Genomic DNA, 14,920 nt, shown 5'->3' on the forward strand with positions numbered 1-14,920 from the left:
GTATAGGTCCACGACATTTCTCGAGACGAGTGAACAACAAATGTCAACCAATAACGGAAGAATCAAAAAGGCTCACTCTTTCATACGTTGGGATGAAAGAGAGATCGTTTCAATTTTGCCGCTATTGGTCGATAATATGTATTTTTCTCCTCGCAAGATCCGCACAAGTCGTTGCTGCATGTTGGTCACCAGTGTTGTTGGAACAAAATAAACATTTTTTTGCATAATTTGGTATAATCCCGGCAATTTATGCCGAGGATATTACGACAGTAAACGTAACTTTGTTCAGTGAAGGTAAAGTCAATGACTTGTAAGGGTCATTGTATATCTGGCGGAACGCAGTTTGCAGTTGTATCTTATGCATTGGTATAGGAACACGACATATCTCGAGACGAGTGAACGATAAAATTCGACCAATGTCGCTCACTCTTTCATACGTTGGGACGAAAGAGAAATCGTTTCAACTTTGCCGCTATTGGTCGGTAATGTCTTTTGCTCCTCACCAGTTCTTCACAAGTCGTTGACGCAAGCTTTCCTGTCTTGTTGAAATAAAATGAACTATTTGTTTGCATAATTGGCTTAAAGGAACATAAGTAGGTTTATGCCGAGTTAAACGTAACTTCGTTCAATAAGGCTTAATCAAGGTAAAGTCAGTGACTTGTAAGGGTCGGTGCATATCTGGCGGAACGCGTTGTATTTGTACCTTGATGCTCGGTGGTTAACTGCTCATTAGTCCCGTGGTTAGCTAGTTCAGCTACTGAGGTCCAGGGTTCGAATCCACGGTTAGACCACCAAAAAAATAAGTGTGTTTATACACCCCTGTGCCTCAGATAGCAACTACAACCTCTTGCGCCTTACTTTTTTGTGTGTGATTTTAAAATCGGTTGATTTTTTTTAACTGTCAGTATTTAACAAATTGAAGACGACTATCCATTTCGAGAACGCGATTACAACTGAACTGCTCAACTAGCAGGCTACAGTGGGGCAGGGTGCCCCCACTCTGTAAAGTGTACCGGCTACACGCCATTTGGACGCAATGCTATTGGATGGTGATTAATCATTCACAGTCTTATTTATTTATACAGTAAACTAGCGGACGCCCGCGACTTCATCCGCGTGAAACTCGATGTAAACTTTCAACTACCCCTACCCTACTCCTACCCTACCTCTAACCTACCTCCTACCCTACCCTACCCTACCCCTACCCTACATGTAACCTACCCCCTACCCTACCCTACCCCTGCCCTACCCTACCCCTACTCTACCCTACCCCTACCTTTTCCTGAATTTCCTTTGCTATAAACCTCACGGAGCCTGAGACCTTTCCAACGAATGCAAAACCGTGGAAATCGGTTCGTGCGTTCTGGAGTTATAGCGTCAGGAAGGAAAACACGACTTATTTTTATATAGTAGAAGATAATAATTAAAACCCATAAACACATGAAAACCTGATTCTAATACTATCACAATAATTAACGTAGATTTTGCTAACCGATCATATACCTAACTCACTCGCCGACATGTACATTACAATGTCGTAACGAAAGCGCCACAGTACGGTAAATTTCGTTATTTTCATTTTAGCACAAAACTACTGAACCAATTTTCATGAAAATTAAGTGAGACTAATCTGGAAGGTATACTTACTCTTTCAAACAAATATAAGGATTTTTAAAATTATAACGAAATTATTAGGTAACACATTAAAAAAAAACTGTGATAGCCCAGTGGATATGACCTCTGCCTCCGATTCTGGAGGGTTTGGGTTCGAATCCGGTCCGGGGCATGCTCCTCCAACTTTTCAGTTGTGTGCATTTTAAGAAATTAAATATCACGTGTCTCAAACAGTTAAGGAAAATATCGTGAGGAAACCTGCACACCAGAGAATTTTCTTAATTCTCTGCGTGTGTGTAGTCTGCCAATCCGCATTGGGCCAGCGTGGTGGACTATTGGCCTAACCCCTCTCATTCTGAGAGGAGACTCAAGCTCAGTGAGCCGAATATGGAATGATAATGGAAACATTTTAAAAAAAAACATAACGCGTCAAATTGAAAACCTCCCCCTTTTTTTGAAGTGAAGAAGTTTTTTTGAAAAATGATTTTCTTTTCCAGTAAACCTCGGAGTAGTGTCAACGGGGATGAGTCTATCATGGCCCTCCCCTATGCTGGTGAAGCTTCGGAACGAAACGGAGACGACCTTGTCTAGGCCCATCACTGAGGAGGAAGGCTCGTGGATTGTTTCCGGTGGATTCTTGCTTGGTATATTAGGTAAATAGAATCATTTAGAGCCATGATAGCCCAGTGGATATGACCTCTGCCTCCGATTCCGGAGGGTGTGGGTTGGAATCCGGTCCGGGGCATGCACCTTCAACTTTCAGCCAGCGTGGTGGACTATTGGCCTAACCCCTCTCATTATGAGAGGAGACTCGAACTCAGCAGTGAGCAGAATATGGGTTGATAATGACGTCGATGATGATGATGATATTTTTAACCGACTTCCAAAAAGGAGGAGGTTCTACGTTCGGTTGTATGTATGTTTTTTTTTATTCTTTACAAGTTAACCCTTGACTACAATCTCACCTGGTGGTAAGTGATGATACAATCTAAGATGGAAGCAGGCTAGCAGCTAACTTATTAGGAGTAAGAAAAAAATCCACACACCTTTCGGTTTCTACACGACATCTTACCGGAACGCTAATTCGGTTGGCGGTATGTCTTTGCTGGTAGGGTGGTAACTTGCCATAGCCGAAGCCAGATCTAGACCAATCAAGAAAACCTCAATCAGTCCAGCTGGGGATCGAACCCAGGACCTCCGTCTTGTAAATCCAGCGCGCACACCACTGCGCCACGGTGAAAATGAAATTCGGTTTTTCATAAATCCCGCGAGAGCCATGGAATTTTTCGGGATAAAAAGTAACCTACATGTAGCTCAATGTCCTTCTCTATCTACAAGTGAAAGTTCCGTTTAAATCAGTTCTGCTGTTCGAGAGATTAGCCTGGACAAACAAACAGACGAGAAATTTAAAAAAAAAGCTTCATTGTATTGTAGGATCGTGTAAATAACTATAAACACTAGAAAAAACACAGTTATCTTTAAAACTATTGAACGGTCCCCAATAAACTGAAATACTACGTCTTCATCAAATTTTCATGTGGTTTTCACCAATAGATAGTGATTCTTTAGGGGCTAACCTCTGGATCTACTGCTTCGATTTTGATCGATCGATTTACCAATCGATATAAAGGAAAAATACAAGAGGAAACTTATCTTAACTTTTAACTTATTCTAATAACTATACAAATCATGCATTTTTTTGGTGTTGCATTGATATTTACGTTCTTTGTGAGTGACATAGGCTTTATTTTATCCCATTATGCACACGGGCACGGGAACTACGCGGGTGAAGCCGTGAGTCTGAAAAATGTAAAGTATAGTAAAAAACGTTGAAATTTCTCTTTGCTAGGAACACGGATGCCGGAATAGCATTCTTTAACTGTTCCGATTTTCCTTGCATCTTAAATGCGCTAGCGTGTTGAAATGCATACTTTTACATATGTAGTCCATGTGTATGCTAAACATTTTGTTTCTCATTTACTTAGTATACGTCATAAATTAATAGATACGTAAATGGACCTGTGTATAATAGACTCCCAATCGAAAAATATTTATACCAATTGATTATGAAACACGGCTAAAACTCTCGTGATACTAGGTCGGAGTATGCCCGACTAGTTTCGTACCCATACGGGGCCCTTAGTCATGAGCTGGTATATTTACACTCCAAGGTGAAATTAATCTACATACACGAAAACGGTGGACATTGTATCCGCATACGAGATATTTTTGAATTAAAGTCAGCGGCAATTTTAAACGGAGATTTTTGATTTTTTTCATCGAGGTTTATAAACACTTACTTACTTTTAAAATAGTTGAAAAAATCAATTGTATTTTTTTTCAAAATGAGAAAGTATTCAATAAGGAATACAATTGTAATTTAAATTTATTTCCGCAACCAACACATGTCCAAAAGTATTTGTACTGAAGTTTTCTCCCAACCTTAAGACATTATGCCCACTCACGAAGGAGACCTTTGAGTTTGAGCTCTATCTTTGAAAGTGCTTTTTTATATTTAAAATCATTAAAAAAACTTTAATTCGATTCGAAAATTACATTTTTTAATGTTCTCCAATTCAATTTCAATAAATATTTAAATACAAAATTATTATCTTAGTCTTCTATAGACTAAATTATTTTATTCTGCTTATTACTTTCTATACAAAGTGGTATTCTGTTTATATGCGATGTGTTTCCACTTATCATGTCATCTGAGTCGCCAATTTATCTATAAAATAAACAAATACCTTGGGAACATGAAAAACTTATGAGGTTTACCTTCACCTATGAAGCAAGTGATATTTAACTGTTTATAAACACCTAGCCTCGCATAGTTAAAGATGCGTGAGTTAAACTTCAAAACATGGATCACTATATTTATAACTAGCGGACTCCCGCGACTTCGTGCGCGGGAAACCCTACTTTTACCCTTACCCCTACCCTAACCCTACCCTACCCTTACTTTACCCGTACCCTACCACGCGACGGCGACGGACGCTTAAAAAATGGAGTAACTTCTCCTGTTTCCTCAATATTTCCCTTCGTTGCTCTGCTCCTATTGATCGTAGCGTGATGAAAGGTATACTATAACCTGCCCAGGAGTATGAAGAATAATTGTACCAAGTTTCGTTAAAATCCGTTGAGTAGTTTTTGTTTCTATAAAGAACATACAGACAGACAGACAAAAATTTTACTGATTGCATTTTTGGCATCAGTATCGACCACTAATCACCCCCTGATAGTTATTTTGGAAATATATTTCATGTACAGAATTGACCTCTTTACAGATTTATTATAAGTATAGATAGATTATCCATGATTTGAAGTTTTGATTTAGTGGATTCTATCATGCCCACATTTTTCAGAACTAATCAAATTAGTGCGTGTTGCCAGTGAACCTATGGTTCCGAGACTTGGTCGCTAACTATGAGACTCATAAGAAAGTTCAGAGTCACACAGCGGGCGATAGAACGAGCTATGTTAGGAGTGTCTCTGTGTGATCGAATCAGAAATGAGGAGCTAAAGTCACCGACGTAGCTCAACGTGTCGCGAAGCTCGCGAAGGCGGGGCACATAGTTCGAAAACCCGATGGCCGTCGGGGCCCCAAGGTGCTGGAATGGCGGCCCCGTGGAAGCGCAGTGTTGGTCGACCCCCCACCAGGTGGACTGACGACATCAAGCGAGTCGCAGGGATTCGCTGGATGCAGGCGGTTCAGTATCGTGATGTTTGGAAGTCCATACAAAAGGCCTATGTCCTGCAGTGGTTTATTAGTTATGCATTAGTTATTGATAATTAGGTGGTGTATCTTTAAGTTTCGGTGTAGTTTAATCTGCGCTAACGTAACTGTCACTACATCAACTATAATGTTTTGACGGCCTCCGTGGTCAAGACGGAGGTCCTGGGTTCGATCCCCGGCTGGACTGATTGAGGTTTTCTTAATTGGTCTAGCTCTGGCTGGTGGGAGGCTTCGGCCGTGGCTAGCCACCCTACCGGCAACGACGTACCGCTAAGCGATTTAGCGTTTCGGTACGAATATACGATGCTGTGTAGAAACCGAAAGGGGTGAGGAATGTCTTCCTACTCAAGTTAGCCCGCTACCATCTTAGATTACATCATCACTTACCATCAGGTGAAATTGTGTTCAAGGGCTAACTTGTAAAGTATAAAAAAAAATGTCACTTTAAATCACTCTTTGCATCACCCAATCCAGTGACTAAGCTATCAATTTGCAGGAATAGCATAGTTAATAAGGCCTAAATCCCTATGAGGGATCCTTGTAATTTAAAAAAAAACATATTTTTAACATACCTAATGTAAATATTTTTAACACTAGATTTAAGGAATCATGTTACTAAAAATATTGTAAATGTTATAAGGAGAAAATAAAAGGGCTTTATTATTATTATTATTATCCCGATAAATTTTACTCTCACGCCCGGTACAAAATAAATATAGGCCAAAAGGAAAATACATAAATTTACTTAGATACGCAAAATAATAAACATAAATATATGCTACATAAATACATATATGCACCGGGCGGAGGATTCACCCCGGCAGGGAGACCAAACGGCCGGGGGTCAGGGCGACAGGTGGAGAAACCGGCGGACTATCCTAGCCGAATCCAGCAAGACCGCTTTTGGCATCTTGCCTGCGAGCGAACTGCCACGGAACCCCAGCCGTCTTAAATGGTGAGCGAGGCTGACTGGGATCAAACCATTGGCAGATATGACGATTGGGATGATTTCAGTGGACTCCACATGCCACATGGCGGTAACCTCGTGAGCCAGATCAAGATACTTGCGTTTTTTCTCCGTCTCAGCTCTCACAAGCTTATTATTATTATTATTATTATATCGCCAGGTATGATATACCCGAATTTACTCACGACGGGTTGAATTTTTTTCCCTCAGGTAATCTCGTAGGCGGAATGCTGCTGGACGCTGTGGGCAGGAAGTATTGCTTCTTACTGCTGTCACTGCCAAAGTTCCTCATGAGTATGCTCTTCATCTTCGCGACTGAAGTGTGGATGTTGATCTTCGGGCGAGTCATTATGATTATGACCGACTGCTTCCTGTTTATGGTAGTCCCTATCTACGCTTCGGAAATTGCCAGTGTGAGTTTCATTTTTTTTTTAAATAATATTTGCCATATCTTTTAAATATGAACAAGTTTTCCATTCCCCTCCAACTAGTCAGGTAAAACGGTATTAGGAGTGGGTACGACAATAGACCGACGAGGCGGGGATCGAACCACAACCCCTCGGTGATGAGTTATTTTTTTTTATATCTCAAAACACGAACGATTTATATTTAAAAACTTGGGGTTAGAGTTTATAGGTAGGTTAGAGTACTTTTCTGGTAGTACAAGTTTAAGACTAATTAAATTAATCACCATTATCTGGGAAGGTATCTATTAGCTGACGTTTCAAAAGTGATTGTAAACTAAATTAATTAATAATGAGTTTGTATTTGAGTTTGACTCAAAAGTTTAAAGGATATAAAGGGAAAAACACTATTATTGAATGAAAGGCTGTCAGCTCTATCAATTCCCACCAAGAATGTTACCAATAAACCATCAAATGGCAGAGAATAATCAAGTGTTGTCCCGGACTTGTGACCGAAGGTTGTAGGTTTAAAGACGTCTTTTTAAAACTAGTTAACACTGAAGTCATTCTCTCCGCCTATCCCAAAAAGGATTATCCAATAAGAGGTGGACGGATTGAACGTCACAATAATAATAAGCTAGGCCGCCCGACCAGTCTTCTACTACTCCCCACCTAACTCACGAAACATTTCGTACTATCTTGGCCCGTGACGAGCCGACTCACTCGCGCCGACACGCTCAAAACCGACAAAATTAGGAGTGATAGGCAGGACGAGTAGCATAATATATCTCTGCCTACTTCCCTCGCTACTTCCCGAGTGACAGGCCCGTAACTAGCCAGTTGGTTGCAGAAAGACCATCGCGGCTCGCTGGGCACGCTCATGCAGATCTTCTCCACCCTCGGCATCGTGGTGACTCTATCAGTGGGTCCTTTCGTCTCCTACACTACATTCAACATCGTGTTCGCTAGTGTCATCGCTGCCAGCTCTCTGCCCGTTCTCCTCTTGCCTGACAGTCCTTTCTATCTCTATTCTAAAGGTGAGAACTGTAGCATTTAAGAAGATCGCATGTCGTACTCTCAGGAGTCGCACGGATTCGCTGGAGGCAGCTCAGGATCGTGATGTTGAGTATACTTCGGAGAGTGTGCTCAGGAACTTTATAATCTTGTTCCTCCATCGCCATTCTACCACAGAACAGCGAGAGATTTTTTTTAATTTTTTATTTCTACAAGCTAGCCCTTGACTACAATCTCACCTGATGGTTAGTGATGATGCAATCTAAGATGGAAGCGGGCTAACTTGTAAGGAGTAGGAAATTCACAGTCTTTTCGGTTTCTACACGACATCGTACCGGAACCTAAATCGCTTGGCGGTACGTCTTTGCCGAAGCCTCCCACCAGCCAGACCTGGACCAATTAAGAAAATTTTCCATCAGCCCAGCCGGGGATCGAATCAAGGACCTCCGTCTTGTAAATCCACCGCGCATACCACTGCGCCACGGATGCCGTCAAATCTCAGTAAAAACAATGAAAATTTTAAGGAAAAATTGAAAAAAGAACAAGAAGAACAAAAAGATTCACGGTTCAAGACAATTTGTAAAAACAAGTTGCATAGTTAATTAAATGTCAATGATTTTCCTTATTAAGTCATGTTAAGACTTGCAAGCATAGATATTACGAAAAGTCCCGGCCCCCACAAACGTTGGACTTCACACCTTCCTAAAGTTACCACTGATTTTGCATAAAAAAAAATATTAGAACTGTAGTAGATCATAGCAATGTCGACGACCCACGACTTTATCATCTTTCAAGTTTTAAACTAAACTAGCAGACGCCGCGCGGTTTCACCCGCGTGATTCCCGTTCCCGTATGAATACGGGGATAATATATATAAAAAAAAAAGAATATATATTTGTAACCCTAGACGACCGACTATTTCACCATTTTGTATTAAGCTGTCTCATTTTAATAATATGCCTGCCATATACTCTTAATTTATAAATAGTTTGGATGACTCTTGACTTATACTATGTTTTTTATTTTTCCTTTCATTTGTATTATTTCTGTATTTGTGTATTTTATTATTTGCTTTTTTATTTTATTTTTCTCTTTTATAACTGTTTCCCTGTCGAGTCGTGACGCCACCAAGGTTCATGCCTGAAAATCAGCGTTGCAGTTGCAAACACTGCAACACCATGCTGAGGCAGCGACCTTTTCAGCTGAGATAAAAATAGATATATTTAAATATAAACTGTATTAGGTAGACTATACGTATAGTATAGAGAATAAATTGAATAGAATAACATAGAGGCTGCACATCGGGAGGCACTATTTGCCCAGAAGTGCAGTCGTGTTTTTTTTGTTTAGTTATAATTATCTTAATTTTTAAGTTAATTTAGTTTTAACTATTTCTGTCCAGTCTTAAGCTGAATAAATGACTTTTATTATTATTATTATTATTATATATAACCTATAAACTTTCTCGATAAATGGGCTATCTAACACTGAAAGAATTTTTCAAATCGGACCAGTAGTTCATGAGATTAACGCGTTCAACCAAACAAACAAACTCTTCAGCTTTATAATATAAGAAGATTATTACAATTCTTAACTACTGCAATTTTTAATGTGTATGACTTGGAAAATTTTCTAATAAAGTATTTCAAATAGAATCAGGCGTTACATTGCAGAAGTTTTATTAAAAGAAATCCTTAACTTTTATTAGAAAAAAGAAAGAAAGAAAGAAAAAACATTTATTTAAAAAATTGTGCCATACACCACAATGCCTAATTAAGCACTATTGTTGTGTCTGATGCTTCAACCACCTGATCAATTGAAAATCAAAACTAAAGTAGTTGAAGCATCAAAAACCACTTCGTTATGTTTGGCACAACCTTGAAAAAAAGGTAACAGCTCAGCATTGTGCCGCATAAACCAAGCAAAGTACTTGGCCAAGCGGCGCTGATTTTCAGCTGCTACCTCGATCCAGGTGACACCACGGATATACATAGTCACAGTGACAATATGCTATATTATTACCTTTAAATTAAAAACAAACAACCTTGAATTAATATGCTAAATAATAGGATTACGCTAAACAAATAAAAGTGTTTCAACAAATTAAGCAACAATATAAAATTAAAAGGTATAAATAAAACACACACACACATACACAATAATGATAAGCCTTATATCTAACAATCTACGAGTATAATAATTGAAACATGAAATGAGGAAATAAAATAAAAATAAAAACAAAAAGAAAAAAGAAAATATTTTTTTTGCATTAACTAGTTTACAAAACTACTGTAGTATGTACCTAAATAACGAAATCTATGAAGATTACTAGGAAATTTCATTCACTAAAGAAGTGAAAACTCCGCCACATAATCCTGTAATTCCTCCTGTTTGCTAAGCAAATATCTTTTTAATTTCTTCTTAAATGTAAATTGATATCGATATATTTCGGGCCCTTATTCCTTAAACTACACGAAATTAATATCGTTTAAATTAAATTTGACATGAGTCAACTACCCTATTGCAGGTCGCACAGAAGAAGCGTTGGAAGTGCTATTACAATACCGAGCATCCGAAGTGGAAGCCAAACAAGAATTGCAAGAATACCAAGACTCAGCGAACAATGTCGAAAAGATTGACAAGAAAAAGCTTTTAAAGACAAAAACATTCTTGAAATCATTAGCTCTAGGCTTCCTTCTGTTCGGAGGCAGCCAGCTCGTCGGCTTCAATGCTGTTCAGTTCTACTTGCAAACGATTCTCGTGTCGACCAAGACGAGTGTGAAACCAGAAGTTGCATCAGTTGTGATTGGATTGATACAGTTGTTTGCAAGTTTTTGTACGCCGCTGATTTTGACGAAATGCGGAAGACGGCCTGTGCTGATCGGTTCTTTGAGTGGGATGTTTTTGGGAATGGTAAGTGTTTTTTCTTTCAATAACAGCCGATGGACGTAAACTGCTGGACATAGGCCTCTTGCATGGACTTCCAAACAAAACGGTCTCGAGCCGTCAACATCCAGCGGCTCCCTGCAACCCGCTTGATATCCTCAGTCCTTGGGACCACAACGTCCATCGGCTCTTCGAGCTATGTGGCCTGCACATTGCCACATCAGCTTCGTGACTCGCTGAGCTAAATCAGTGACTTTGGTTCTGATTCGACCATCAGAAATGAGGAACCAATCAATCAGTTATCACTGGCAACACGAAGTTTCGAAGACTTACGTCTTTAGGCACTGAAGAATTTTGGGCAAAAAAATGTCGCAGAGTTTCACCAACGCTGCCCGACTGAGTTGTTCTTTTTATTCCATAATAATATTTTAAATGCTAGTCTTTCTATTTGTCTGTATGTAACCTTTTCACGGCTGACTACTGAACCAATTTAGATTGGTATAGCTATAGAACTATAGAAATAAATATAAACTTGGAGTTCCCTTAACTGCCCTTCGTATTTATCACCAGACTCCTAATGGCAGTCATGATCCATCTTTGACTAGGTCATCCTACTATAACCATTTTTCCTGTTCTTCTTCAATTAGTCAGAAAAAACTGTTAGGAGTGGGTACGACAATAGTCCGGCGGACGGGGATCAAACCCACAACCTTTTGGCGATGAGTCCGACCGCTTTACCACTGAGCTATTGATTTTATATCGAGTCTTATGATTTCGATAATGGAATAAATATCATCATCATTAACAACCCATAGGTTTTCGGCTCACTGTTGAGCACGAGTCTCTTCTCAGAATGAGGGGGGTTAGACCTAAGTCCACCACACTGGCCCAATGCGGATTGGCAGACTTCACACACGCAAAGAATTAAGAAAATTCTCTGGTATGCAGGTTTACTCACGATGTTTTCCTTCACCGTTTGAGACACGTGATATTTAATTTCTTCAAATGTATATAAATGAAAAGTTGGGGGCGCATGCGCCGGACCGGACTTGAACCTACGCCCTTCGAAGCGAATGCATAAATTATATGTACTAGGCTATCACATCTCAGTTAAGATTAAAGAATTAATATATTTTTAGTAATTGATATATTATATCTCAGTAATTGTACATTTTGAAGACAGTTTAAATAGTTTATATGAAGTTTTAAACACCAAGTTATGCACCGTTTCACTCCATTTTGGTATTTTTGTAATCTCATAAAATATTCTTAACGTGATCTACTTTATTATTTTATTTTATCACAATTTTTTGTTAGATACAATTAAATACATATTTAGAACATATTAAAACTGAAATGGACTATAAAAAATTAAATTAGAATAACTAAAATTAGGACATTACTAAAATTTCATCATTTTAACGTGACTCTAAAATGCTCATGCGTAAATTATTTATAAGTTAAAATTTAGCTAAAAATATATCGGTGGAAGTATGGTTCAGTTGAATTAAAATTAACTTTTTTTTATATTTTAAGTAATTATTTCAACTTAAGTTTGCTTTTACAATTATACATATACAACTAAATATAATAAATAATATTTAAATTACTAGTAACTAACCTAACCTAAACTTATAATAAAACTAGCGGACGCCCGCGACTTCGTCAGCGTGAAACTCGATGTAAACTTTCTACTAAACGTTTAAATGTAGTCCAAAAAAAACAAAATTTTTAAATAAAAAAATGTTTGTTGTGCCTCACTCGACATATATATATAATGTGTCGCGGACTTTTTTGTAGATATTTATAAGATCTACAATTAATTACAACACTTTATGGTTCTATCTTATATAGTTTAGGCAGCGTACGCAAAATAAGTAACTTTTCTGGTTGAATTTTTACACCTTGTGTCTGAAAAACCCAAAAATCTTACGGAACCTTATTTTTTCCAAAATAAAATTAAACCTATGTTACTTGTGGATAATGTAGCTTTCGAATGGTGAAAGAATTTTTAAAATCGGTCTAGTAGTTTTTGAGCCTATTGATTACAAACAAACAAACAAATATACAAACAAAGTTTTCCTCTTTATAATATTAGTATAGATAAAATAAAAAGAAATATAAAATTATATCTACAGACTTTGACGTCGTAGAATTCATCCGAATCGATGATCATTGGTTAAGTGGCCAGAAGGCTCAGTTTAGTTTGGGATGTCTAAAGTGGCCTTGTATTCTTAGGCACCTCACACACTAGGCGATCACAACATATCGTGGCCGTGGTCGCAAAAGCTACGATTGGACTGCAGCCAGATTTGAGTCAGCGACCGCACTTTTTTGTTTTATGCTTTTCAAGTTAGCCTTTGACTAGGTACAATCTCACTTACTAACTTGTTAGGAGTAGGATGAAAATCTTTCGGTTTCTACACGACAACTAAATGTTTGTAACTAAATGGTTTGTAGTACCGGAACGCTAAATCACTTGACAGTATGTAGCCGGCAGGGTGGTAACTAACTCTGGTTGAAACCTCCAACCAGATCTGGACGAAAGAAAACCTCAATTGACCCAGCCGGGGATCGAACCCAGGACCTCCGTCTTGGAAATCCAACGCGCATACCACTGCGCCACGGAGGCCGTCTATACGCACTATAGCCTCTTTGATTAGGAAGAGGACGGCCCTGTATTTCAATTCAACTCAAAATACATTTATTTCAATCGCGCTTACTTTAGTAAATGGTGATAATAATTGGTCGATACTTAAAATTAAAGTTTCAAGTTAAAAGAGGGTTCCAAACGTCTTGGTCAGAGAAGAGCCCACAACAAGCTCAGCCGGGGTTTATTTTTTTGTTTATCACCATTTTACAAATTTATCTAGAACTAAGTACAAAATCGTATAGTGAAATTCAAAACCAACCTTTTTTAGCCTGTAAATAATCTTTAACACTATAATAAGATTTGTCTATAAGCTTTTTCTCTTTGCACACGCAGAGAATTAAGAAAATTCTCTGGTATGCAGGTTTCCTCACGATGTTTTCCTTCACCGTTTGCGACACACAGTATGTAAGTATACCTAATTATGTTTTTTATATTAAATTTCAGGTCGGATTGGGCACATTCTTCAAGCTCACGGAAGCTGAAGACGTTGAGATCAGGGGTTTCCTCAACTTCCTTCCCATCATTTCGCTGATCATCGTTATTTACTGCTATAGCGCTGGTGAGTTGTTCTAGTCGTTTCATCATTAGCAACACATATTCATCTCACTGTTGAGAACGAGTCTCCTATCAGAATGAGAGGGGTTAGGCCAATAGTCCACCACACTGGCCCAATGCGGATTGATAGACTTCAAACATGTAGTTAAGAAAATATTACGATATAGGGGTTATGAGACACGTTGTATTTAAAAAAAAACACAAAATTGGAAGGTTGAAAGTGAAAATTGGTTTTATTGTAGAGGAATAGGCCATGTTTGGCTCACTGTTGAGCACGAGTCTCCTCTCAGAATGAGAGGGGTTAGGCCAATAGTCTACGCTGGCCCAATGCGGATCGGCAGACTTCACACACGTAGAGAATTCAGAAAACTCTCAGATATGCAGGTTACCTCTCGATTTTTCCATCATAGTTGGAGACGCGTGATATTTAATTTCTATTCATTTAGTTAGTTTTAATAACGAAATTTCAGGGGACCTATTCTGTAATAGTCTAATTCGTAGTAGAAACGACCTTCACCCATGATTAATGTATGAAAACTAGTATGTTAAAAAATATGTCACGATTAGATTGCCTCAAAAATTCCTGGCCAAATTATAAACGGCCAGGCTGCAATGCAATAAATACAGGCTGCTCAGGATCGTGATGTTTGGAAGTCTATACAAAAGGCCTATGTCTTGCAGGGGACATTCATCGGCTGATATGATGATGATGATAAAGGTCCAGGTTCTGTAACCGCATGTTAATCCGTTTAGAATTGAGGTTTTATCACATAAAACATCACATGGTTTTACCGTGGTTTTACCATAAAACTATTATGTGACAAAACCAGTTATATTATTAAGCAATAAAACAGTGCAGTCGTGAGTAAAGTATTGTATTTTATGGGATTTCTTTATGCACAAGTTTATCTCAACTCGTATACATATCTAGCGAGTAAAGAAAAGAAAATATCTAACCATGGTTTGATGGATAACGTCTTAACAAATTCATTTATATCATGCGGCCCTATGAGGCTATCCTGAATATTTACCCGACTGAAAGAAGGGTTATATTTTTCGATATTTTTTAAGGTCGCCATTGACGGTCAATT

The 14,920-nt window shown here is 38.4% G+C and overlaps 1 protein-coding gene across 1 annotated transcript in view; it reads left to right on the forward strand.

The window, feature by feature from the left end:
* The window catches only part of LOC112046231 (facilitated trehalose transporter Tret1), a 35,359-nt gene that overhangs the window by 16,769 nt on the left and 3,670 nt on the right, over nucleotides 1–14,920 (forward strand). The window contains exons 2-6 of the mRNA XM_024082806.2: nucleotides 2,112–2,267; nucleotides 6,528–6,730; nucleotides 7,572–7,758; nucleotides 10,263–10,648; nucleotides 13,719–13,833. Of these exons, the coding sequence (XP_023938574.2) occupies nucleotides 2,112–2,267; nucleotides 6,528–6,730; nucleotides 7,572–7,758; nucleotides 10,263–10,648; nucleotides 13,719–13,833 (1,047 nt within the window). The remainder of the gene's footprint in view (nucleotides 1–2,111; nucleotides 2,268–6,527; nucleotides 6,731–7,571; nucleotides 7,759–10,262; nucleotides 10,649–13,718; nucleotides 13,834–14,920) is intronic.

This window comes from Bicyclus anynana, chromosome 24 (assembly GCF_947172395.1).
Source record: "Bicyclus anynana chromosome 24, ilBicAnyn1.1, whole genome shotgun sequence".
In the NCBI taxonomy this organism is placed as follows: Eukaryota; Metazoa; Arthropoda; class Insecta; order Lepidoptera; family Nymphalidae; genus Bicyclus; species Bicyclus anynana.